The 27,578-nt window shown below is 44.4% G+C and overlaps 1 protein-coding gene across 3 annotated transcripts in view; it reads right to left on the bottom strand.

Moving 5' to 3' along the window:
• SLC4A5 (solute carrier family 4 member 5) overlaps nt 1–27,578 on the bottom strand; it is a 109,048-nt gene that overhangs the window by 75,582 nt on the left and 5,888 nt on the right. Inside the window, exons 1-4 of one of the 3 annotated variants that reach the window (XM_066267420.1) lie at nt 25,155–25,268; nt 23,487–23,567; nt 18,343–18,525; nt 1,270–1,399 (exon numbers count right to left, since the gene is read on the bottom strand). In XM_066267420.1, coding sequence (XP_066123517.1) covers nt 1,270–1,399; nt 18,343–18,525; nt 23,487–23,567; nt 25,155–25,224 — 464 coding nt within the window. In that variant the 5' untranslated portion in view covers nt 25,225–25,268. Of the gene's footprint in view, nt 1–1,269; nt 1,400–6,709; nt 6,832–18,342; nt 18,526–23,486; nt 23,568–25,154; nt 25,269–27,578 lie in introns of those variants that run through there. The other 2 variants (XM_066267421.1, XM_066267422.1) reach the window with 2 other exon arrangements.

Here is a 27,578-nt window from a genome sequence, read left to right on the forward strand (position 1 = left end):
GCTTCCAAATGGGGACTGGGCCCAGCCATGAGGCTAGGAATTCACTCCCTCCCTGGGGCTGCACGGATTTGCTAATCCTCTTGATGGCCTTTCTTCCAGGAGAAATTGGAGCTTGGGGAACGTCAAAACCCATTTCTTTTAGCTCTGCAGGGCAACTACCCGGTGAATGAGGCTGGTGGGGGAGGGAAGGACCCAGGCCACGGCGGGAGGCAGCTGCCAGGCTCTGGGCGTCAGGGCGGCCCCCAGCAGAGCCAGTCCTGGGCACAGGTGGTCCATGCATTCACAACCAGGGTGGTATCAGCTCCAAAGGGGCAAAACTGGTTCTTGGAGGAGCAAAAACGTTTTAGATATTATAGTGGTTTGTGGTACTCCAAAGTACTACAAGCTCCTTCCTGACAAAGCCTGATTTCTTAGTAGTATTTAATTTCTCTCATTAGAAATAAAGTAAGTTCTATTTTAATAAAGTTAACTTAAATTAAAATTGCCTGGGGTGGGGGCTGAGAAACATTGGTGTGATCTGTTTTCCAGATTCCCTCCACTTCCTTCCTAGGGTCCCTCCTCGTCAGCCCCTCCTGCTGCCTCCTACCATGTCTTGCCTGCTCCTTGGGCTCCTGGCAGCACTCGGCATGGTTAGTCAGAGGCCTCTCTGCCCCAGAGCATGGCCAGCACTACTCCTTACCCCGATCTGCCCTGGGCTCCCATGACTTCAGCATGCGGTTCCCCTCCAGCATGTTCTCTTCCTTCGACGGCCCCGTGGGCACAGCTCCCTGCTCCTCACACCTGCTTCCACAGCTGCTTCCACAGCTGCACTCTGCGGTCCCGCCCCAGACTCCACAGCCCCCGGAGCACTCCATCCTGGTTCTTTCTGGCGCAGGTCCCCCCACCCCACCGTCCATCCCGGCCAGCTCGGTGCTCCCCCTTCTCCTGGAGCATTTAGTTTGGGTCATTGGACATGAAAGTATACATGCTCTTGTATTATTCACTCATGGCCTCACTGGTGTCTGGTCTATCTCCCTACTTGGATTTTAATTTCTTTGAGGATAAAGACAAAGTCATAAGTTTCTGTTTGCTCTCCAGTGTCCAACCCAGTTCTGGATACCAAGGAAGGCAGATGGGGAGGTCTTTAAGGGCCAGGAAGTGCCCTGCAGAACTTAAGCTGCAAGGTGCCACTGGTCAGTGGTCCTTCCAACAGTAGAGCCAGCCTGGCCTGGGCCCTGGGCAGACCGCAGTGGGAAGTCCCTGTCCCGCCCAGCTGGAGCTCCACCTCACCTGGCTGACTCCTTCCACTCCATCTGGTCTCCATCATGCTGCAGAGTGTCCATTTCTGTGAAGAGGGTGGGATTGGGAGCCTCATCTTCCTCCCCCAGGATGTCCTGGAGCTGCTCAGCAGCTGGAGACCCTGCAAACAGAGGACAGCGGGTCCGCTGAGTGCCCTACGGGAGACAAAGGGCTGCAGGGCCCATTGAAATGGAGCAGGAGCCAAGCTCAAGGGAAAAGTAATTCTTAATTCAGTAAGACTAAGCCCAGCTTCTGGACCAAGCTGAATTCAAGCCTCTGCAGGTTAGGTGTAAGTGAGATATTCTTTGGGATAACAAGGCTGAAAGGATTTAATCTGCATTCAAAATCCAGGGTCTTGTAGCTGACAGTGAAGAAGGATGGAAAATGGCCAATGCTGGGGCAGCAGCAAGGACAGGGAACAGAAGAGAGAAGTGCAGTGAGAAGAACTGATCCACTGCAGCATAACAAACCCAGAGGGATCCCTTTCCCCTGGGCCCCACACCAGTTAACTCCCAACTGAAGGGGCAGGCAGCCACGTGAAAGGCCACGCTTACACCAGTGACCCCTGTGGGCTCTCTCCGTCGGCAAGGTGACAGCTCTTCCTGCGCTCCTGGTCTGCTTTCCATAGCATTGTGACACTGAACATGTACCCTTCCCCAGACATGCTTCTCCTGTCTTCCTTCCTTCCTTCCTTCCCTCCTTCCTTCCTTCCTTCCTTCCTTCCTTCCTTCCTTCCTTCCTTCCTCCCTCCCTCCCTCCCTCCCTCCCTCCCTCCCTCCTTCTCAATATTTAATGAATGTGTCTTATGTGCATTGTTCTAGGTGTTGGAAAACAAAGCTGTGAAGAAGGTCCATGTGTCCTTGCTCTCTTAAATGTCTGTTCTAGTGGCAGAGGCATACAGTAAACAAGAAAATCCTTAAAAGACTGTTTAAGGTAATGATGAAAGCTCTGAAAAAATTAAACAAAATGACCAGGGAGCGCCTGACCAGGCAGTGGCGCAATGGATAGAGCGTCGGACTGGGATGCGGAAGACCCAGGTTCAAAACCTAAGGTCACTGGCTTGAACACGGGCTCATCCGGCTTGAGCGTAGTCTCACCTGCTTGAGCAAGGGGTCACTGGCTTGAGCAAAGGGTCAACTCACTCTGCTGTAGTCCCCCCTCCCCCCGCCCCATCAAGGCACCTGTGAGAAAGCAATCAGTGAACAACTAAGGTGCCACAACAAAGAATTGATGCTTCTCATCTCTCTTCTTTCCTGTCTGTCTGTTCCTATCTGTCCCTCTCTCTGACTCTCTATCTCTGTCAAAAAAAATAAAAATGACTAGGGAGCTACACTAGAGAACATGATTTAAAAAGGCTCTCTGAGGAGCGCATATTTGAATTGTGATGTGGAAGATGGGAGGAGCCACTGTGGATCTGGAAGAAGAGTGCTCCAGTGTTTCAGTGACCCTGAAGCGGGAATGTGCAAGAGAGAGAGTATGACATGATGCTGAATGCTTTGCTTAAAGGCAAAACTGTCCACCCAACTGCACATGCCAGACACCCAGGTGGCATCCTTACCTCCACCCTCCACTGAAAGTTTTCAATAATACATTTCCTCTTCACCAATCCCACTGTCTCTGCCCTGGTTCATTCTCTCACTGACTGTCTCCTAGGCCTCAGCAAGTATTCCCTTCCTCTAAATCTCTTCCATGGACCTGGCTGGGGGCTCAGTGGATAGAGTGTTGGCCCAGAAGTCCCGAGTTCAATCCTCAGTCAGGGCACACAGGAGAAGAGATCATCTGCTTTTCTCCCTCTCCCTCTTCCCCTCCCTCTCTCCCTTATCTCTCTCTTCCCCTTTTGCAGTCAGTGGCTTGATTGGTTGAAGCATCACCTCAGGTACTGAAGATAGCTCAGTTGGTCTGAGCATCAGCCCCAGACAGGGGTTGCTAGGTAGATCCTGGTTGGGGCTCACTCAGGAGTCTGTCTCACTATCTCCCTTCTTCTATCCCCTCAGTGTATCCTTGCCTTTGACCCACACTCATTTCTTCATGGACTCCAAATGGTCAATAATTTTAACTATTCTGTCATCACACCTTCCACTCTCTTACTCTGTGACCTCCCAATAAAACCAGCCAGCCAATGCCAAGACAAGGATTCACTGGCCCAGTCTTCATTTCTGCAAGCATGTCCTGGGGGTACAGGAAGAGGCGATGGGGTACAGTGGCAGAGTGGAGGTGCTTTCAATTCAGCTAGACCTGGGTATGAATCTCAGAGTTGCCACACACCCATGAGTGAAGTCTAAGTGACCAGAGTTGTTGAGAGGAATAAATCAAATAAGGAGAGGAAGATACGTGACATAGGGCCTGGAATGTAACAGGTGCTAATCCCCTTCACCACCAACTCCAACACCCAGGCTTATGAGCCCTGCTGAAAAAAACCACCCAATTATGCAAACAGAGGGTTTCCACTCTATAGGTTTCAGATGTGCATCCACCTTCCACTCATCTTTGTCAGCACCCTTTCCGATATGCCTCAGTGCCATCCCTACCTAAGCTTTGCTCCTCAGTTCAAGCCTCTTGAACCACTTCCTACCCAACTTCACCAAGGAAATACGGGCCTCCAGCATGACATCCATCAACTTCCTGCCTCTAGTCCTTCTATTCTTTTTTTTTTTTTTTTTTTTCATTTTAGAGAGGAGAGAGAAAGGGAGAGACAGAGACAGAGAGGGAGAGAGAGACAGAGAGAGAAGGTAGGGAGGAGCTGGAAGCATCAACTCCCATATGTGCCTTGACCAGGCAAGCCCAGGGTTTTGAACCGGCGACCTCAGCATTTCCAGGTCAACGCTTTATCCACTGCGCCACCACAGGTCAGGCTAGTCCTTCTATTCTTTGTTGCTGTTGCATTCCACCTTTGAATAAAGGAGGTCTACCTCCAACTTAATCTCTGGTTCCATCCATCCCCTTCTGCTAGATCCTTATTGCATCAACTAGTCTTTCCTTACCTAAGTCTTCAACTTATCTCTCTCCGCCCTCTTTCCCTAGCCCATAAACAGCTTTCCCTTCCTTAGCACACCTTCCCCCAATCCTGCCTGCCTTCCAAACTCTCCTGACCTCCTTTTCTGTTCCTCCCCACCCCACCTCAGCTTCTTGAAGGAGTTGGTCTACACTTGCTGTCTCTGCTTCCTCCTCACCCCATCACTTCCCAACCTGCTGCAACTGGCTCAGCCCCACGACACTGAGGACATTGGCTAAGGCAGATATTTCACATCGGCAGCTCAAAAATGTGTGATTCAGCCCTCACAGAGTATATCAGTTATTGAAATTGTTGCTAATATATGAGACCTCACATAAAAATCCATATTTCTGACTTTTCTTGAAAATGTGGACACTCTGATGGCTGTGCCGACATTCCTGCTTGGCAACAACCAGTTAGAGCGGAATGATGGATGCTTTCTTTATTTGGGCATATACATTTTAGTTGGCCACAGTCCCCACTACTCCCTGCTAACCCTGCTAATCTCATTTATGTTATGTACCAGAGTATACAATCTCATGCTCAGACCTCTCTTGTTATCTTATCCTCAAACCAGTAAGTTAATGAAAATCAATCAAACCAACAGCACTGTACAGCTATGGTCTGACTTAGCCCTCTGGGACAACAGTGGTGCTGACTGCTCCCTCTGAACTGAAATGTTATTCGTGGCTTCACAACACAACACTGTCTTGATATTTTTTTCCTGTCTCTTTGAGGACTCTTTCTCAATTTCTACCCCTGATCCCTCTTGCCATCTCACTTAAATCTTGATTTTCCCCAGGTCACTCATGTCTCCAGGCCCTGCCTGTATTGAGCATTCCCAACTGCCAGCTGGACATCTGGGAGTTCTGCAGCCTCCTTGAGTCAACCTCAGCATGTTCAAAACAGACCTGCGTTCCTTCCTCCAACACCCCAACCCTGTCCTCCTCTGTTCTGATTAACAGCCCCGCTAGCTACCCAGTCATCCAGTGGAAAAATGTTGGACTCACTCCAAAAAAACCTCTTCTCTTTCACTATCCAGATCCAATCAGACACTGACTTCTTTCATTTGCTTCCTAAATATGTTTTGTCTCTCTTGCCTTTTCCCCACCCATTGCTACAGCTTGGCTCAGGTTCCCATTATCTCTTGCTTCTCTCACTGTAATAGCTACTTCCTGCCCCACAGCTTCTGGTTCCCATCAATTCCCGTTCCCCGTGTAGCAGCAGAGTTTGCTTTTATAACATTTCAAACATGGTCACGGTCAGCATGCTCTTTGGACAGCACCATGTGAGCATGTGAACTAGAAAGAATTTTACTAGCAGGAAGTACTATTAATTTATTGGTACATAGCTCAATAGATCTCACTTATCTAAATAGATTTTATTTATGGTTGGGGGAGGTGGAGTAGAGGGTTGGAGAGGATAAATGGTGATGGATGGAAATTGACTTGGGGTGGTGAACGCGCAATACCAGGGCACAAGTGATGTGCTATAAAATTGTGCACCTGAAACCTCTATACTTTTGTTGTTAACCAGTGTCGCCTCAATAAATTCAATTAAAAGGAAAAAAAGGTAAAAAAAATAGATTTTATTTCTTAATGTTTCTATTACTTTAAACTTACATCTTGGCTTATTAATTAATTGGAAATTAATTAATTGGTTTCTTAATACCTGACACTTGCTAGCAGACATCAGAGCTTTAAGGAAGCTTTATAGGAGAAAAACTAACAATTGAACAAACAACCTTATTTTTTCTTTAAATTGGGAGAAGATTGACTGCTTGATTCCCAGAGGGCACACTAAAATCCGTGTGATCTCTGAGTTCAAAAACTACTTTCTAAAAATGTAGATTTGATCATGTTACTCTCTGGATGAAAAACCTCAATGGCTCTCAGTTACCTAAAGCCTAGGGTCCCCTGACCTGTGGTGGTGCAGTGGATAGAGCAACGACCTGGAACACTGAAGTTGCCAGTTCGAAACCCTGGGCTTCCCTGGTCAAGGCACATATGACAAGCAACGAGCAAATAACGAACAACTAAAGTGAAGCAACTATGAGTTGATACTTCTCACTCCTGCCCTCTCCTCTCTCTGTAAAATCAATTAAAAAAATAAAGCCTAAGGTCTATGACATGGCTCAGAACATCGCTTGTGATTTGGACCTAATTTTCCTTTCTAGGTTCTGTCATGTCTCTCAACCAGATGCCCTAGACCCCAGCCATCCTTGACCCCACACGCCCCGGGCACCAGCCACATCAGACCACACACAATTCTCTGAAAAGTCCACACATCACTCCTTGGGTTTTTGTGCCTACCGTTCCCTGAGTCTGGAGTCCCCTTTCCCCTTGAAGGCCAGATAAAAAGTCAAATAAATGGAATGGCCATGAAGAGATGAACCAGGCCGAGAGCAGGACCCTTGGCTGAGCCCAGTGGCGGCATTACCTGCTCCCGGGAATAGCTGAGTGCGGGGGTCTCCGGTTGTCCACACGGCCTCTGGCCCCAGCCTGTTCCTGCTGTTGCCACCCTGGCCACTGCCTCCACACGTCCGTCTGCTTCCTGGCCGGGCACAACAAACTCACTTTTGTTTCCAGATAAGCACCAGGGAAGGCATGTGGTGAGGAGAAGGACAGGCAGGCGGGGGTGGTGGGAGAGAGAGGGAAGGCGAGAGAGAAAGAAGGAAATGTATGAAATGACTTGGAAGGTGGAGGGAGAGAACTGTGTGTGAGTGAGAAAAGAGATGTAGTAAGTGTGAGAGAGATTGTGTACAGAGGAGAGAAAAACTATATATTGAAAAGGGAATTAAAGATACAATGTGTATAAGAGAATTGTGTGTGTGACAGAGAGACAGACAGACAGACAGAGATTCTCAGGTACGCTGGAAGAGAAGGGCTCAGTGGCTGCAGCAGGACCTCGAGCTGGCAGCTGGGTGTCCACAGACACAAGCCTGTGAGGGGATGGTGGAACTGCCCCTCCCCTCCCCCACGGCCCCCCTCCCAAGCATGGGAACTCCAGGATCGCCCAGACACCTCTCCTCAGGCCCCTTTATAAAGGCAGAGGTAAGATTTGCCTTGAGACTCCCCAGGGCCTCCTGGCAGTTGGTCTCGGCCACAGCGCTGGTGGAGAGGTGGATTGCTGGGGCCAGGGGTGCTGTGGAGTCTCCCACTTCACAGCTACTATGCCTGGAGCTGGTTTCTCTCTTCCCTGACTTTAAACCCAAACTCCTGATTCTCTCCCTCTTCATCCACTTCTGAGACCAAGTCCCAAATGTCATCACCCAACGGGTGTTTTCTGAGAGTCCCTGGTCAGTGGGAATTGGTCACTTCAGGGTGTATGGTGAACCCCACCAGGAACTATTTGCTCTGTGAGAAACTCCTAATCTTTTGGGTTCAGTTCAACAAGTACTTACTGAGTACTTAGAATGTGCCAAGGTTGATTAGAGGTCACTGGGCAGCTGCTGCTCCAGCGAGCTCTGAACCCTGAATTCGGTAAGGTTTAGTGCTGGAAAGGAGCTTAACAATCATCCAATCCAAACCCTTCATTTCACGGATGAGAAGAGAAAACTGAGACTGGTCTGCACTAAGAAGGCCCCAACTGGCCCCACAGGAGAGCCTGGGGGAGCAAATCTGCTGACAGTCTCCGCCCCTCGCTGCCATTGTCCGGGTCTGGCTCCATTTACCACACCTTCATACCGGAGGCTCGAGGACCAAATATGGTCACTTTAAAGCTGAGAAAACATCTGCAGAGGGTCAGGGGCATGTACTTAGGTGCAGGCCACAAGCAAATGCCACCATTAGGGAGTTCCTGCCTCGGTGGGCTCCTTGCAGACAGGACAGTGAGTGGGATGGGTCCCTCCAAGGGTCTGAGGGTCCCAGGCACTCCAGCTCACACTACACTGTGGCGGAGGCCAGCCCAGCACCTCCTGAGCACCACTGGGCTGCCACCACACTCCACACTGAGGCAGGGGCTGTGGGTAACCTTGTCTTCCAGAGACACACTGACGGGAGACCACCAAGGGCGCCAGAGACACACTGACGGGAGACCACCAAGGGCGCCAGAGACACACTGACGGGAGACCACCAAGGGCGCCAGAGACACACTGACGGGAGACCACCAAGGGCGCCAGAGACACACTGACGGGAGACCACCAAGGGCGCCAGAGACACACTGACGGGAGACCACCAAGGGCGCCAGAGACACACTGACGGGAGACCACCAAGGGCGCCAGAGACACACTGACGGGAGACCACCAAGGGCGCCAGAGACACACTGACGGGAGACCACCAAGGGCGCCAGAGACACACTGACGGGAGACCACCAAGGGCGCCAGAGACACACTGACGGGAGACCACCAAGGGCGCCAGAGACACACTGACGGGAGACCACCAAAGGTGCCAGAGGGTTCTCACTATTCACGTGGCACTTGCATAGCCCAGACCTGGGTTCAACTCCTGACTCTGCCAATTACTAGGAGTAGGTTCTTGGCAAGGCATTAAGCTTTCTGAGCCTTAGTTTCCCCATCTATAAAGTGGGAACCTTCACATTTGCTTCACTGGATGTGGTGGCCATTGAGCTAATATATGTGATGTGGTCAGCATACACCATCACCCAATAAGTGATATCACTATCTTTGTTGTTGCCCACAAGTGACACCTTCCTCCCTTATGGCCATCACTAGCCCAGCCTTTCTAACACTCCAAGGGCTCAACCCTTTTCAGCTTCTAAACATCCATGCTACCCTCATGCTACTTCCCCACCCTGCCACTCTGAGGCCCCCTCCTCTCTCTCTGCTCCTCCCTCCTGCCCAGGAGAAGGTTATCACACCACATGCTGGGTTGCTGGATCAGGTGGCTGGATTGCACCGCAGGCCCCACGTGCATGCAGCACGTCAGAAGTTCACCCCCATCATGAGAAATGCCACAGGTAGCAGCCCCTCTTGTCCATGGCACACAGTGAGCCATACAGTGACACCCAGCTGTAGGAATGAACTCCACCAGCAGTTAGTTGCTGGAAGAAACACAGCTTCGGGTGGGAACATGCTTCAAGAAGCACACGTAAAGAAGCAACTGGAATCAGGATTTTACTGGGTAGGAACTGTCCAGTCATGGGCTGAGCAAAGTACAGAATGAACTAGTGGACTGTAGTTAAGATGAGGACTTGGTCTCGCATCCCCGTCTCTGGGCCAGTCCCTGCAGAGGCTCCCTCTCTCTAAGGCCCCACATGGGCTGCTGGGCAGCCAGCCTGGTGAGGTCAGAGTCTGTCTTGCTCATGTTATGCTATTGGCCCTGACACAGGGCTCACACAGCATGGGCATGCAATAAAATATTAACCAGGAGAATGAATTTTACCTACTGACATTTGTGAGCATATCAGATGGGATTAGGCTCAGCAAGAAAACAGATAAAAACAAGAAAATAGAGCTGGGGACTTAAGCTAGCTCCAGGCCACAGAGTATTAGGGAGTGGGAGATGAACCCAAGAGCTCCAAAGTCATGCTGAGAATTGGGGGAAGTTGGTCTTGAGAAAGGGGAGGAGCCCAAGTTCTAGTTTCATGAACAGTGAAGTTCTTTTTCTAGAAAGCTGTGCATAAACTCCAAGTATGTTCATGAAGAGAAGAGGAGGATGCCTGCCTGTTGTCAGTAGCTGTGGGGGTGGCGGCCCAGCCATACTCTTCCGTGCAAAAGGATGGCCCACTGGCAGCCATGTTTGTGTAATGCATGACCTGTGCCCCATGCCACAGTTAACTGGACAAGAAACAAACAGTTAATGGGATACTGACTCAAGCCTGGAGATTTTGAATTGGGTCTCTGACATACCTGGGCCTTTCCTGTTGGTTTCTGGAAGAGAGAGCATGTAAACAGGACACTGATATCACAGAGAGGCAGAAAAGGCTGCAGAGAGAGGATAGAATGAAACAGACCTCCAGAAAAAGTATGGGGAAAAGGTCATGCTGTCCCAGAGAGGTGACTGAGATGGTGCAGCGACCGCCCTCTGAGGCTGGCTGGTGGTTCTGCTTTGGAACTGTGAGAACCTTCTTTGTTGTTATAATAAAAATTCTCTCTCTCTCTCTCACACTCTCTCTCTCTCTCTCTCTCTCTCTCTCTCTCTCTCTCTCTCTCTCTCCTTGCCATGGCAGCTCAAATAGGTTTCTGATACTTGTGATAAAATCACCTTCTTAATCATGAGTGCCCCTGACATGGAATTCTAGGGAATGAAGATTTTCTTCTGTGCACCCTCTTTAAAACTGACGTGTAAGACTTAAAAAGAATGTTGAGTCATTGTAGTAAGAATACTTAGAATAAGAAAGAATAGGGAATAAGTAAAAAAAAAGGGGGGGGCAGAACAAAGGCAGAAGGAAGGAAGGAAGGAAGGAAGGAAGGAAGGAAGGAAGGAAGGAAGGAAGGAAGGAAGGGAGGGAGGGAGGGAGGAAGGAAGGGAAGGAAGGAAGGAGGGAGGGAGGGAGGGAGGGAGGAAGGAACTCAGGAAACGAAAGCCTGGCCCGGCTGAGGGAGGCTGAGGGAGAGCACTGTCAGGGGAGGCAGAGCTGGTAAGTGCACTGAGGGCTCCCTAAGAGTGCTCTTGGACGAAACCAAGGCTATAAGATCTCTGTGTGTTGGGTGAGTGGGAGACTCAACCAAGGCTGGTTGATAAATCCAAATAAGAGAGCACTTAGCCTCCCTCCGCTGGGTTTCCTACCACTCTGCTCCCCTCGGAGCTCCCTGGGAAAGGCATCAACCTCAGTGTGACATCAGACAGACCACGGAGAAAAGACAACGATGACACTCTTCTCACTGGAGCCAAGAGGAGGAGATTGTGACATTTCTGGAGAACCAAAGTAGTAAAAGGCAATTGTTTGTACTGTATCCATCATTCCTCATTTATGATGCATAAAATGTTCACTGATAGTATTCTATTAGCATGTGGTCCTTATTGTTTTGTTTTAGTGCATATAAATGCCATAAAGTGAATAAATTGTTATTTGAAATCAAAACAGGCACTTGCTGCTTCTCCCGTCTAAGCTAAGAGGGGCATGGGCCTGACTCCCAGGACTGAACCCGGGGCTGTTTTGTCCTCTTGCAGAGGTTGATGGGAAGGAATAAGGGGAAAGGAAATGTTACATCCTTTCTCAGGCTTTCTAGGCTGCTGAAGGGCTAGACTTAGAGGAGGTAGTCTTTGTGTAAAGTTCAACACAATACATGTGTTTAGCTGTGCAAAGATGAGCCAAGGTGAGGGGCAGAGGGAAATGCATGTGACTGAAAAGTGAGGGGAGTTGGGGTGGGGAGTTCAAAAACCGAGAAGCAAGGAGATCTGAGGGGACTCAGAAGGGGGAGTGGGGTTAGGTCAGAGTTGCCAAAAATATGGTAGGTGGCTGGAACTGCGGAGGAAATTTCCAGTGGCCAGAGGATTTTAAGAAGGATAGCTAATATCTCATTTTAAAAATTGTGTTTCTCTTGCCTGACCAAGAGATGGCGCAGTGGATATAGCATTGGTCTGGGACGCAAAGGACCGAGGTTTGAAACCCGAAGCTGCCCGCTTGAGCATAACAGGCTCATTCAACTTGAGTGTGAGACCCCATGGTCACTGGCTTCAGCCCAAGGTCGCTGGCTTGAGCAAGGGGTCACTCACTCTGTTATAGCCCCGGTAAAGGCACATATGAGAAAGCAATCAATAAACAACTAAGGCGTTGCAATGAACAATTGATGCTCTTCCTTCCTGTCTGTCTGTCCCTATTTGTCCCTCTCTCTGTCTCTCTCTCACACACACACACAAATTGTGTTTCTCTGCAACAAACTGCTCCATAGTTGTGAACTGTCAAAAAGCCTACTACTTCAAAACCCTTGGCTTGCCTGGTCAAGGCACATATGGGAGTTGATGCTTCCTGCTCCTCCTCCTGTTCTCTCTCTCTTTCCTCTCTCTCTCTAATAAAAATGAATAAATAAAATTTTTAAAAAAGAAAGAAAAATAATCTGAACATAGATTACTAAATGTGGTTTAATAAAAAAATAAACATATTGTTTTAAAAAGCCTGCTACTCACATATAGGCTGTATGAGACCAATTTGGCAAAAACCAAAGAAGGTCTGAACTCTCCGTGCCTGAGCTGGCTGGGAGGTGACACAGGGAGACTGAGAGCCCACCAGGAAGGGACTTGGAGTAGTCAGCGTGGCACTAAGACTACAAGCCTCTGGGAAGTCACAGAAATTTTGGCAAAGGCACAGACCTCTCCCAGGAGAGTTAGGAGGCCAGTTCTCAAGGACAAAGGGAAATCTGGCTAATAGGTGGTTTATAAAAACAGTATGTATTAGGACTTTCATTGGTTCACTTGTAAACTCAAGCTCTCAGCCCTCATTTCCCCTTAAGGTCTTAAAGCCACTAACTCAGGATTCTCTTCTAAGAGGTTCTTTGTGTTTTAGTTTGTGTGTTTTTAGAATGACCCTGAAGCTAAAGAGGGAATGCTACATAAATTGATTATTCCAGGAGACCCAAACAATTTAACAACCAGTTCTCTGTCCTAATAACTGTTTGAAGTCTAAAAAAAGATATACTGAGAGGGTCAGGCTGGCTTGTGGAAGCTCTGAGTTCGATTCCCGGCCAGGGCACACAAGAGAAGCACCCATCTGCTTCTCCATCCTTCCCCCTCTCTTTTCTCTCCATCTCTCTCTTCCACTCCTGCAGCCAGGGCTCCATTGGAGCAAAGTTGGCCTGGGCACTGAGGATGGCTCCATGGCTCTGCCTCAGGTACTAGAATGGCTCCAGTTGCAATGGAGCAATGCCCCACATGGGCAGAGCATCGCCCCCTAGTGGGCTTGCTGGGTGGATCCTGGTTGGGCACATGCAGGAGTTTGTCTCTCTGCCTCCTTACTTCTCACTTCAGCAACATAAAAAAATTTTTTTTAAATATACTGAAAGGTAGTTCATTATTTAATGTATTTAATACTTAAATAAGAACAATAAAAGAGGTACACAAAACTAGATTATTATAAGAAAAGTTTTAAAATATTAATGAAAAAATATTAAACAATACCTGACAAAAACCAATAAAACTGTTATTTAAGATATTTCCAGTGACAGCCTGTCACCCCCTGGTTATTTGGCACTTCTCCTCTTTATGTTATATGTTTGTTTACTGAAGTAACAAACGCGAGGAAATTAAAATGTTGTATTTAAAAAATGTTGTATTTCATCAAAGTTATAATGAGTTTTATGAAATGAGTAAATAAAGATTACAAGCAGAGTTCCAGCAAAATTTTTTCACCTATGGATGGAATGAACATTACTATGTGTGCTTAGAATATGCTGCTGTTGTGCAAATGAACGTTCAAAAAGAGTAAGGAATGTAAATTTGTGATTTCCACATCGGGCAGCTGCCCAGGCACCCACCTTAGAGAGAACCCTGATTACAAGTGCCATTTTAACAACCGGTTCACTGGACTCAACAGAAAATTAGGTTTTGGTTCTACCAAACAGGTGCCATCTCGCTGAATCCCACCACTGGTTTTAAGGTGTCAGAGGGCAAGAACAGAGAAAAGAGTAAATACGAGCTTCCTTTTCAATTTGCCTTCCTGCCTAAAAGGTCTAGAACAGGGGTCCCCAAACTTTTTACACAGGGGGGAGTTCACTGTCCCTCAGACCATTGGAGGGCCGGACTATAAAAAAAAACTATGAACAAATCCCTATGCACACTGCACATATCTTATTTTAAAGTAAAAAAAAACAAAACGGGAACAAATACAATATTTAAAATAAAGAACAAGTAAATTTAAATCGACAAACTGACCAGTATTTCAATGGGAACTATGCTCCTCTCACTGACCACCAATGAAAGAGGTGCCCCTTCCGGAAGTGCGGTGGGGGCCGGATAAATGGCCTCAGGGGGCCGCATGCTGCCCGCCGGCCGTAGTTTGGGAACCCCTGGTCTAGAATGATCACACCGTCTCCTCTTCCTCTTTGCCCCCTTTCTCTTTTCTTGTATCCTTCCAAGGTACAAATTGGTAACATAAACAAAGGTGAGGAAGCCACCCCATTTTAAGTTTTCCAACGCTAAAGGAAATCCAATCATCTTCACTCCTACATTGGAAACACAGCCTGTCTCAGGATCTCCTCCGAGAAGGAAATGCTTTAGGGACTGAGCGAAGAGTGAAGGTAGGGAATATAGAAAATGCAATCACTTTAACCAAGCTGCCAGCATCATTACCATTATGAAGGTTGAAGCGTGAGAAGACTCTATTCTTGTTCTAACTAGCCTGAGAACTTAAAAGTTTTTGAACTTTTTGGTCTTGTGTCAATGCCTGGATGTACATCTGGACATAGCCCAGTTTTCCAGATAACCCTCTGATCACATATCCAGGCTACCTGACATCCATTAATTATCCAGGCCACCGGATGTGACTGAACCACCTGGTGTCTGTACTGTAGATCACCTGGCATCCATCACCCAGACTGCCTGACATCTGATATAACCATTTTGGACCAATCTTAGGGCTCAGAATGCAGGCATGATTATTCCTAAGAGTGCACTTTTTACTAGAAAAATTCTTAATATTTCTTTTTTTGGAAAACTTCTGGATTTTTGCCCAGCTATGTTTCAAGATTGGAAACTCTAAGACTTTTGAATAAATATTTTTATTATTTTTTCTAGCCAAAGCTTCCAAACTCTTTTTGAGTTCATCCAATAAGGTAAACGTCTTCTGTCCCAACTTTAGCTCTTTTCTCATTAGAAATGGGAGAAGAAGGACCATGTGACATGTATCCTTGGTCCTAAGGCCTTAGAACGATATGTGGCTCCAGTGCCTGGCCAGAAAACTGCCTTTCTCTCCTTTATTGCTCATCTTGGGTTGGGTTTGCTCTTTGGTGACTCCAGAGTTGTTCAATTCTGGCAACTAAAAGTAGGCCTTCATAATTTTCACATCCCTCCCACCAGAAGGATCTCACAAACCCTTGGTACCAGTCAGCCAAGCCAAACCAATATCCACATGTCGAGGGAAAAGATTTGGTTTCCTTGCTCTTTTTTTTTTTTCTTTACAGGGACAGAGAGAGAGTCAGAGAGAAGGACAGACAGACAGGAATGGAGAGAGATGAGAAGTATCAATCATCAGTTTTTCGTTTTGACACCTTAGTTGTTCATTGATTGCTTTCTCATATGTGCCTTGACCGCGAGCCTTCAGCAGACCCAGTAACCAACGACCTTGGGTCCAAGCTGATGAGCTTTTTGCTCAAACCAGATGAGCCTATGCTTAAGCTGGAGACCTTGGGGTCTCGAACCTGGGTCCTTCTGCATCCTAGTCCAACACTCTATCTACTGTGCCACCGCCTGGTCAGGCAGTTTCCTTGCTCTTAAGTTGGGTTAATATATATCAACTGAACTAACATATGTTAAGTGCCTACCATGCACCATACATCATGTGAATTATATATTTTATATTTCTTTATATAATATTTAGTGACTCACAATAATTTAGTGTGACCAAAAATCCTGGTTTGCTTGGGACTGAGCTGGTTTTAACATTGAAAGTCCTACATCCATTGTCCTGGGAAACTCTTTGGTCCAGGCAAACTGAAGAAGTTGGTCACCTACAACCATTTTTCCCTCTACAGATGAAGTCACTGAGACTACTGGAACTACACAGCCGGGTTGGGCTTGGCTGATCTTGTTTCTCTTGGATCTTGGCTCCAGTTCTTATGACCAGCCTAGATAAGTGGAATGGCAACCATATTTCTAAAACTGCTTTTATCCACTTGCTCTTAATGGCCTCTCAAGAGGTTCTCAGAGCCAGAAAATGCATTCTTTCCAGGGTAGAAAGGATCGTTCTCACAGATTCTCACCACAGATTGACAATTCCATTCTTCATATATGCTCTGTTTGAGCTGAAATTGATTGATTGCTAAGTATTGACTTCCTAAAATTATATCCACATTGGGGGAAGGTTGGTATGGAGAGAAAGAGAGAATAAATAAACCAACTGCTATGGCATATTATTACTTACCTACTTATTCCTTTCACCATAAGGCAATGTGGTTGCTTGGAAGAATGTAATTCTCAGCCTGTGCTGAATGTGGTGACTGACCAATGACATCTTACAAAAGACAGCAGTGTGGTGGGAGGTGTATGCACAGACTTTGGAGTCAACAGACCTGTTTTCAAATCCCAATTTCACTGACTACAGCTGCATCACATTACATCCCTGTGAACCTTGATTTCCCAATCTGAAGATGGAGATAATAAATCCTCCTTTTATTAATACTATATACTTAGTTAACAAAATTACAATGAATTACATTTCATAGGTACAAGTCTCCTTTACAGGTACAAGAATTCTTTCCTCTTTGGTTTCCAGGTAAACCAGTGTCCCCTTAACTGAGCCAGAAACCACCAAAACAATCCACCGTTCATGACACCATGTGGTATACCATGTCACACAATAAATGCCACTTACTATGCCTCCTCCAAAGCTTTTGAGCAGAAAACAACAACTCTAAACCACTTGCCACTTCCCTGGCTCAGGAGGGACCCAGAAGACTCAACTTGCAAAGGGTGACTTCATCCCTAAATGTGGGGGTGACAATGGGATGACAAGGGAATGCCTCAGAAAGTGAGCCTAAGGTGTCCAATTGCAGCATGGGGAGCCAGAGGTTTTCCCACCAGGCTTTTTCTCTGCTAGGTCTGAGACGTTCCTACCTCTGGGCATGTGTGCATGTACATGCACTTGCATGTGTGCACACGCACAGGTGGATTTTCATCAGCGCTTATCTCTTACCCTGGACACGCCCACAGGACTCCCCATTAGCCCATCTCCCACACAGACACATTTACACTAGAAATGCCTCAGGCCCTGGCAGATTGGGTGCCTGCACAGTGGCTCGGGGCAGCTGTGGGGTTGGGGGACCCTAAAGGCCTTTGGGAGCATGTATGTCAGGTCTTCTCCCACAGGGACACTGTAACCCTGTCATTGCTTCTGATAGTCCTTTGAAAGTTTAAATGATAAAAGTCACTAATTTTGCCTTGACAGTAAAAATATGCAATAGAAACCAATTAAAAAACATTTATTAGGCAGATTTGGGGTATGATGGGGGTAAATTTATGTCCCTACAAAATGGAAAGTCAAAAAGAATAAAATGTCACCATTGTGTTCTAAAAACTCCAGTCTTTTTACTCCTCTTAAGATTGGCATCGTTTTTTACACAGAAAAAATAAAAAACTGGCCCTGGCCGGTTGGCTCAGCGGTAGAGCGTCAGCCAGACGTGCAAGAGTCCCCGGTTCAATTCCCGGCCAGGGCACACAGGAGAAGCGCCCATCTGCTTCTCCACCCCTCCCCCTCTTCTTCCTCTCTGTCTCTCTCTTCCTCTCCCGCAGCCGAGGCTCCACTGGAGCAAAGATGGCCCGGGCGCTGGGGATGGCCCTGTGGCCTCTGCCTCAGGCGCTAGAATGGCTCTGGATGCAACAGAGCTACGCCCCAGAGGGGCAGAACATCGCCCCCTGGTGGGCATGCCAGGTGGATCCCAGTCGGGCACATGCAGGAGTCTGTCTGACTGCCTCCCCGTTTCCAGCTTCAGAAAAATGAAAATAAATAAATAAATAAATAAATAAATAAATAACTGATTTGTAATCAGCCAGAACTGGTTTCTGCAGCAGCAGAAGAGGCCCTTTGGGCTCTGCTGGCCTGGAAGGAAGCCTCCAGGGGTCTGCAGCCTGAAGGCAGGGTTCCAGACAGTGCTGCCCCTTCCTTCAGGCTCAGGGGAGGAGCGAGGGTGGAGGTGATGGAAGAGAGCTCTGTTTTCTGAGCACAATGCCTCATGTCCCAGTCATGTTTGTATTGGTTTTGAGGGCAATGGCCATGTGGCCCTTGCAAATTTAGAAATGGGCATTAAACAATGAAACCAACATGGAATGGATCAAAGCAGAGGACTCAAAGGCACCACAGAGAGACAGGGCTCAGCCTGACTAAAGTTGTCTGCAATGGCAGCAGAGCAGAGGGAGCTGAGAAACCTGAGCACTGGTCTCCAGGGAGTCCCTCCTGCCCCGCCGTACCCCTCTGCACCCACAAGCAGATGGCTCCCCAGAATGCGCCCCGCAAGAACTCACGGGTCCTGCTGGCGTGATCCATGCTGCTGTCCCCACTGCTCCCCAAGCTGGTCAGTTCTTGTTGTGGCCTGTCCGGCGACAGGCCCCAGCAGACTTTTTGGTGGCCTGAATGATGTCCCTTCTGGTCTCTTTTCCTTTGAGGGTAACTGGGGACTGAGAGCCCAATGTGGATGGAGTGGCAGTCTGTGGGTACAACATAAAAGAGGGGGAAAGCAAGAGTTACTAGAAGTCACCATTTCTCTTTAATATCCCCAGTTAAATGAGTTAAGGCCAAAAGCAAAATGGAAGACATGGGATGTTTGGACAGGGTCATTGCCCCAAGGCTTGGGTTTGACAAAACGCCATTTTTAAACAACTCAATAGTTGCTGGAAAAGATACCCTTGGTGCTAGGTTAGAACTCTGTTAGCATGAGCAGATCTGCCATCTCCCCGTTCTTGCTCGTGCAGAGCAGCGATGACCACACGCGGCTTGTAACACATGCTCAGGGAGAGAGGCCCTACAGTGGGCCATGGGTTTAGTCTAAAATGCCAGGCCCCTCTTTGGTTGTTATAGAAAAGCGGTATGCACCTCTATCAAGGGCCATTTTTACTAACAACCGAGGGTTACACAAACTACTAATCAGAAAAGAAGTTACTAAGGATTTTTCAAAGCTGGTTGTATAAAATAGAATTTTCAAGAATTACAGTTACCAAGAACCTTACATTCAGAATTCTGCTATGAAGGCTGACTGCTCCAGAAAGCCCACTAAGCTTATATTGCAGAGGCAGCTGACATCCTGTCAGCCCTCAGGAAGGACATTCTGTGACCAGCTTCTCATCAGTGTTGACTTGGTGTCAATCAGCAACTTTTTAAAATAATTAATAGATTGTTTAGTACAGTTTTAAGATGTACAGATCAACAGAGCAGGTAGTGCATAGACTTCCACATACCTCCCCCACTATACCTCCACCTACACAAGGTTTCCTCTGATTTTTTTTACTGAGGTATAATTGACATTTAACATTGTATTCATTTCAGGTATACAACATAATGATTTGATATATGCATACATTGTGAAGATTTCTAAAGTAAGTCTAGTTGTTGTTCTGGTTGCATTTTGTTTAATGATGAGAACTTTTAAGATTATTCTCTTAGCAGCTTTCAAATATACAATACAAATTGTTAACTATAGTCACCCTACTGAACACTGCATCACCAGATCTTATTTATCCTTTAACTGGAAATTTCTACCTTTGATAGCCCTTTCCCATTGTGTCCATTCCCCACCACCTGCCTTTGGTAGCCACTAATTTGTTCTCTGTTTCTATGAGTTTGGGTTTTTTGGATTCCACATATAAACTGTGACAAGATACCAAGAAACTGTAACACTGTTAGCATAAGCATAGCCATTTTGTATGCCTTCTGTTGTAATCACTTGTATGCCTTCTGTAATCACAATTTTGAAATTTTTGTATTTTTGTCAGTGCAGACTTACAAACTGAGCTAGACTCCAAGTCAAACTGTCAGCAACAGTCAGGAAACTGTGCAGCAGGGACTTCCCAATAATCTAACCACTGCCAGTTCTGCTTCTGTAAACAGCCGCTTGCATCTGCTGACTGAATCCTGTGGTTTCTGCCTTTATAAACCCTGAACACTAACCCCTCGGGACTGCATGATTTGAGCCTGAGAGCTCCATGCAATCAGCCAGTTTAATAAATCTCCTCTTGAAATTTTCCTGTAATTCTGGTGTCTCTTTGGAACTCTCTGGTCACTTTACAACAAAATGAGATCATACAGTACTTGTCTTTCCCTGTATGACTTATTGTACTTAGTATAATGACTTCAAGATCATCCATGCTGTTGTAAATAGCAGGACTTCCGTCTTTCTCAATACTGAATAATATTCATATACATAAAATTTTTTATCCATTCATCCATTATTGGACATTGTGGTTGCTTCCATACCATGGTTATTGTAAATAATGTTGCAATGAACATAGGGGTACAGACATCTCTTTGAGATATTGATTTTTTTTACCTGCAGATATATAACCAGAAATGAGATTGATGGATCATATAGTAGTTATATTTTTAATTTTTTGAAGAACTCCATGCTGTTTTCCATAGTAGCTGCACCAAGTTATATTTAGCCAACAGTGTGCTGGGTTTCCTCTTCTCCACATCTTCATCAACATTTGTTACCTGTCTTTTTTATAATACCCATTCTAACAAGAGCGAGGTGATATTTCATTGTGATTTTGATTTGCATTTTCCTGATGATTAGTGATGTTTAACACCTTTTCATGTACCTGTTAGCAATTGGATATCTTCTTTGGAAAAATATTCGTTTAGTTCCTGTACTCATTTTTTAATTGGATTGTTTTTTGTTTTTGCTATTATGTTGTATGAGTTCTTTATATATGTTGGATATTATCCCTTTAACAGATATATTATTTGCAAATATTTTCTTTCATTTTGTAGGTTGCCTTTTCACTTGTTAATGGTTTCCTTTGCTGTAAAGGGCTTTTTAGTTTGATGTGTTCCCATTTATTTACTTCTGTATTTGTTGTCTGCTTTGGGTGTCAAATTCAAAAATTAATAAATAAATAATTGCCAGGACCAATGTCAAGGAGCTTACCCCTAATGTTTTCTTCTAGAAGTTTTATCATTTTATGTTTCATGTTCAGTCTTGTATTCATTTAGAATTGATTTTTGGCTCTCACTGGTTGGCTCAGTGGTAGAGTGTCGGCCTGGTGTGTGGATGTCCCAGGTTCAATCCCAGTCAGGGCACACAGGAGAAATACCCATCTACTTCTCCACCCCTTCCCCTCTTGCTTTTCTCTCTCTCTCTCTTTCTCCATTCGAGCAAGTGAGTTGGCCCTGGGTGTTTAAGATGGCTCCATGATCTCTGCCTCAGGTGCTAAGAGCTGGGTTGCTGAGCAATGGAGCAACACCCCAGATAGACAAAGTATCACCCCCTAGTGAGCTTGCTGGGTGGATCCTGGTCGGGCGCATGTGGAAGTCTGTCTTTGCCTCCCCTCCTCTCACTGAATTAAAAAAAAGAGTTGATCTCTGTGTTTTGTGTAGACAGTAACCCAGTTTATTCTTTTACATGTGGCTGACCAGTTTTCACACCACCATTTATTAAAGAGACTATCATTTCCCCATTGTATATTTTTGGCTACTTTGCTGTAAATTACACATATGCATGTTGGTTTATTTCTGGACTCTCTACTCTGTTCCATTGATATATATGTTTGTTTTTATGCAAATATTATACTATCTTGATTGCCATAACTTGGTATTATAGTTTAAAATCAGAACATATGATGCTTCCAGCTTGTTCTTCTTTCTCAAGATTACTTTGGCAATTTAGGGTCTTTTGTGGTTCCACACAAATTTTAGGGTTATTTGTTCTATTTCTGTGAAAAATGCCATTGGAATTTTGGTATGAGTTGCACTGAATCTGTAGATTGCTTTGGGTAATATAGACATTTTAACAATATTAAATTTTCCAAACCATGAGCATGAGATATCTTTGTGTCTTCTTCAGTTTCTTTCACTGGTATCTTAGACTTTTCAGTGTAGACGTCTTTTACATCCTTGGTTAAATTTACTTATTTCTAGGTATTTTATTCTTTTTGTTGCAATTATAAATGGATTTTTTTTCTTTCTGATGGTTTGTTACCAGTGCATAGAAATAAAACTGACTTTTATATGTTGATTTTGTATCCTTCAATTTCAATAAATTTGTTTATTAGTTTTAACAGCTTTTTTGGTGGAGTCTTTAGGGTTTTATATGTATGAGATTATATCATCAGCAAATAGAGACATTTTCACTTCTTTTCCAATTTGGATGCTTTTTATTTTTTAAATTTTAATTTTTCATTTATATTTTTACTTTAATTTTTTCTTTTTTGCCTAATTTCCTTGGCTAGGACTTACAGTATGATGTTAATAAGAGTGGGAATCCTTCCTGTTTCTAATCTTAAAAGAAGAGCTTTCAGCTTTTTAAGATCTACATCACCTTGATACACACACACACATACATTTTTTTTCATGGAAGAGAGAATTTTCTCTTGGTTCAAACCCCTGAAATGCACATGCCAGATGCCCAGGTATTTACTGACTGCAGATATTACACAGAAATCATATCAAGCTGAACCCTGAGAATCAGCTGTCCTGCGTTCTCCCTGGCTCACCCTTCACTTGTCTATAGTCATGGCCATCTCCCTTTCTGAGACTCAGTGTCTTTATCTGTAATATAAAAATAAAAAATTTCTTCTCTACTGGCTGAAAAGATTTTTGAGAAGATAAAATGCACGGGAAGGAATATTATTATGAAACTTTTTAGGGGCTATATACATGAAGAGTATGCTTTTAAAAAAATCAGGGGAGACAGCTGTCAGGGAAATATTTCACTTTCTGACTTGGATCAACCTATCTCCTTTGGCTACCATCATCAGGGTGTGGCCATTTAGCTGGTGAACTATGGGGAACAACTAAACCTAATCCTTCTTTGCTCTGTGGGACCTCTTCTCTCACTGTGAACATCTCGTAGTTGGCACGGGACAGTGCCAAGTTCTCTTGGAAAGTCCTCACTGTACTCTTCTCTATTGACAGCCACAAAATGGCCCTACATATCTGTAGCTCAGCAAGCATCCAGCTGGGCAGCGAGCTCAGGGCTTCTCTCCCAGTGGTGCTGGGGTAGTGGCTTGTCAACAGCCGGTCTGGTTGCCTCTTCTTAAGTCCCATGGCTGCTTCTCTGAGTGTAGGATCCTCAGGGCTGTGGTCAGCAATGTTGGAGCAACAGAATGCTTCCACTCGACACCCTCTGGCATTGTTTGTAACTGGACTGCCATTTTTAGAATCTATAACATGTTGATATTTAGCATTTAGTATGGTTTGTACAGCTTGTAAAATTAGGTGAGTTTAATTTTGTGCCTTCATTCACACAAGCAAAGTGCCAGTTTCCTATCTCCAGCCTGACCATGTGGTCCCTTTAAGACACAGTGAGGGCAGGTTGGTCCCACTGGTTCTAGAAGAGACAGTGTGAGTGGGTAAGAAAAAGGATAAGCTCTCTAGATTCCTCAGCTGGAAGGGTTGTTATTTAAAGAATTCGCAGGCCCTCCTAGGATTTGCATCAAATTCTCAAGAACCTTACCTTCCTGATCCTGACATTGCCTCCTATAGTTAGCAGGGTCCAGCTTCCCTACCCCAGCCTTCTCTTCTTCCACCTTCATACCTATAAAGTAAAAGATAAACACAGCCTCAAAATATACACGCCACAAAAAGGTAGGATTTCAAGGATAAATAGTAAAATCCACACTCATAGTGGGAGACTTCAATGCAGATGAAAAAAAATTAAGGCAAAAGAATTGAAGAAGCTCAGTTATCAATCTCCAACAAATAAAGAACAAACCTTTTTTTCAATTACAAATAAAACATAAAAAATACATTTTCTAGGTCACAGAAAATCCTTAGTAAATTTCAAAGAATTTGTATTGTATGTCTGTAGTAAATACACACATCGATGTTTAGACACTAAAAATAATTTCTAATTATGGATTTAATAGCAAACCACAATGAAAGTTATTAAATATTTAGAACTCAACAATAACAACTATTGCATATTGGAACTTTTGAGATACAATATACTTAGATGGAAGAAAGAAGGAAAAAAGGAAGGAAAGAAGAAAGGAAGGAAGGAAGGAAGGAAGGAAGGAAGGAAGGAAGGAAGGAAGGAGGGAGGGAGGGAGGGAGGAAGGGAGGATGTGATAAGTAGTCAACTAAAGAACCTAGAAGAACAAGAAGAAAATCCCAAAGAAAGTAGAATGTAAATATAAAAGATAAACAAAAATAATAATAATGTAAGCCATGCAAAACTAATCAGGAAGAAAAGAGAATATTCATAAATAAACATTAAGAAAAAAAGGGACATGCCTAAAAATATAACAGAAAAAAATTAAATTATAAATGAATGTTAAGAAAAACTGTGCCAATACATTTTAACTAGATAATAATGGTGGCTGCCTTTGCAATGTGCCAAACCTCATTGTAAATTCTGTGCAGGTGTGGCTTCACTGAGTCTTCTCAGCAGCCCTATTAAATTTCATTTTCTAAATTTAAAGAAAAACACCACCCTATAGAATAAGTAACATTATTATTATGAAGTAACTGAGGCACAGAGAACTTACTTGACTGCCCAAATAAAGGAACAAAAATTCAAACTATAGCTCTTAGTCACAAAGCTAATGAAATAAATACTTTTTAGAGGAATGATATAAATTATCAAATTAACTTTAGAGGAATTAGAAAACAAGAATTAACCAATAACCACTAATTGAAAGGATTATGAAAAAAGCATCACATCCAGCCACATATATTGATAATTATTGAAGCTGGATTATAGGCACAGAAGGATAATTATATATTTTGTCTATTTTTGTTGTTTGAAATTTTTCTATAATTTAGATAAAAAATAAACACCAGGAGCAGATAGCATTTTTTTTTAAAGTTTTATCTGAACCTTCAAGGGTTAGAAAGTCTCTTACCTATACAAAGTGGTTCTCAAAAGTATTAAAAGAGTAGAATGGAGGCAGTAGAGACATCGGAAGATGAGGCTTTATGCTGGGACTGAAACTAGGAGAGTGGGTTGAAAACATCAATAAGGAGTCAGATAAGGCCACAGATCTCTCTCTCCTAGGTTCCAGTCTCCTAGAATGCCCCTCCCCCCGAGATTGACAGGTTAAATCAGGCTCTCGATAGCTGAGGGCAAGAAGAAGTCATTTGATTTAAGTAAGGACAGTTAGACGTGCAACCCACTGCCTACCTGACTCCTGGAACAGTAACAAAGCACACATACTCCAGGCGGGATCTGGAGGATTTACGGATTCTGACATTTTGGTAATCTCTAACAAAATGGTGAGAGCTCCACCCAGTTGTCCACCATGAGTCTATTGCTCAGCAAGTTCAGCCTGTGAAATAGCTGCTTGGCAGCTCCACTCCAAAATATGATGGCCAGAGTGACAGAGAGCAAAGCAAGCAGAAAAAGAGGAAGTCTAACAAAACAAGAGGAACGTAAGCAACCAGAGAACCATTTATAACAACATACGACCAACATCTTCAGATAGACTAGTAGAGACATTATTATATTCATGACCAAGATAAAAGCAAAATGTTGTAAACCTGGAACTTTTAAAGAATGAGAAAGAACTCCTGGAACTTAAAAGATCTGATAGAAGAAAACTTTCAATAAAGGAGTTGGAACATAAAGTTGAAAAAAATGTCAGACAACAGAGCACAAATACAAAGAACATTTTAAAATAATAAGAAAAAGACAAAGAAATCTAGAGGATGGATCCAAGTTTATCCAGCATCAAAGTAAGAAAAATTCTCAAAAGAGAGATCAGGAAAAATAGCAAAGAGAAAATTATCAAGGAAATGACACAAGAATATTTCTCAGAACTGAAACATTTGAATTTCTTGATTGAAAAGGAGTACTGAGAGCTCAGAAAATGAATTGGAATCCATTCCAAGTCATATCATCATGAAGTGTTCCCATGTAAAGAGAAGACCTTCAAAGTTTCCAGAAGAAAATAAGTCACCTACAAAGAATGAGACAGAAATGGCATCCGGTTTTTGAAAAGCCGCAGTGGAGGCTACAAAACAATGGAGTCATGCCTCTAGAATTGAGAAAAACTTGTGTCCAACTTAGAATCCCAGTCTTACCCAAGTTATCATTCAAATGTGAAAGTAGAGTAAAGGCATTTTTCAGACATGAAATGCCTCAAAATTTTACCTCCTATACCTCTTATCTCAGGAAGTGGCTGAAGAGAGAAGTCCACAAGCTGAAGGAGCATGTCAGAAAGGGATATGGCGTCCTGGGACTGGGATTCACCAGTGAAGTCCAGCACAGGGAGCCTCGGGAGGAGAGCCACACAGCAGCCCTGAGAGCTCCAGCTGCAGCTTAGAACAGGCTCTGGACAGGATGTTCAGAAAAACCTGGGACTGACTGATTATCTGGATGTGTTTTGAGAGGATATCAAGATTCTTTCAAAAATAGTCATTAAGCCTGGCCTGTGGTGGCGCAGTGGATAAAGCATCAACCTGGAAACAATGAGGTTGCCGGTTCAAAACCCTGGGCTTGCCTGGTCAAGGCACATATGGGAGTTGATGCTTCCTGCTCCTCCCCCCTTCTCTCTCTCTCTCTCTTCCCTCTCTATAATGAATAAATAAAATCTTTAAAAAAAAAATAGTCATTAAGAGGAGAAGTAATCATTGTATACCATGTAACTCAACTGTGAGCAATATTTATATAGTCCTAATAAATAAAAATGGATGTTAATTTCACCAAAAATTGTGGCATAAGCAGGGCTCATATTCCACCACTATGCACTAGTGTGCATATGAATTGTCATCTGTCTAAACAAGGGCATGAATTGTCATTTATCTAAACCATTCATAGTTTGTGGCAGCTGTACACTGCTAGTGGTCAGGTAATATCCTTTCTGTACTTTTAATGTCAGTGCCATATTGATTTTATATATTTTAAACATCCCCACTGGACGTAACTATTTGGGAAGGATGAGAAGATGTCAGTGTGTGTGTGCATGTGTTTCTGTAGACACCTGTGGAGGACACTGCTAGTCACCTGATGCCTGACATCCATCCCTCTTCCTGTCCTGATTTTGTTTAGGACAACAATGGGGCAAACTTCAAATAATCACTTCCCTGAGATCTCCTTCACAATGTCTGGCTAAGAGATGTAGGAGAAGGATCTGGGAGACTTTCCCTTCCTGGACGAAGCCTCTGCAGAAGAAAACTCTTTTGTTTTTCCTTCTTCCTCACTGGATAGGTATGTCAGGTTTAGCAAATAAAAATACAGTTCTCAGATTAATTCATATACAAAACAAATAATTTTTAGTGTAAGCATGCCCCATGCAATATTTGGTACATAGTTTTACTAGAAAGTCATTTACTATTTATCTCAAAATCAAATTTAACTGGGTAAACTGTATTTTATCTGACAACCTCATGATGCCTGGAAGTGCAGCAGCTATCTTATCACCATGGTGATGAAGGCCATGTGCTAGCTATGGATTCAAGGGGAAAGGCAGCCTGAATTCTTAATGTCTTCACGGAGCTATCTAGCAGGACTGGATAGCCCACACTTGGGCTTCTTGTCATGGGAAATAATGACACCATTTATTTGTTTAAGCTACTAAAGTTAATTTTTCTGTTGCTCAAAACTACA

Source organism: Saccopteryx bilineata, chromosome 3 (genome assembly GCF_036850765.1).
Source record: "Saccopteryx bilineata isolate mSacBil1 chromosome 3, mSacBil1_pri_phased_curated, whole genome shotgun sequence".
Classification (NCBI taxonomy): domain Eukaryota; kingdom Metazoa; phylum Chordata; class Mammalia; order Chiroptera; family Emballonuridae; genus Saccopteryx; species Saccopteryx bilineata.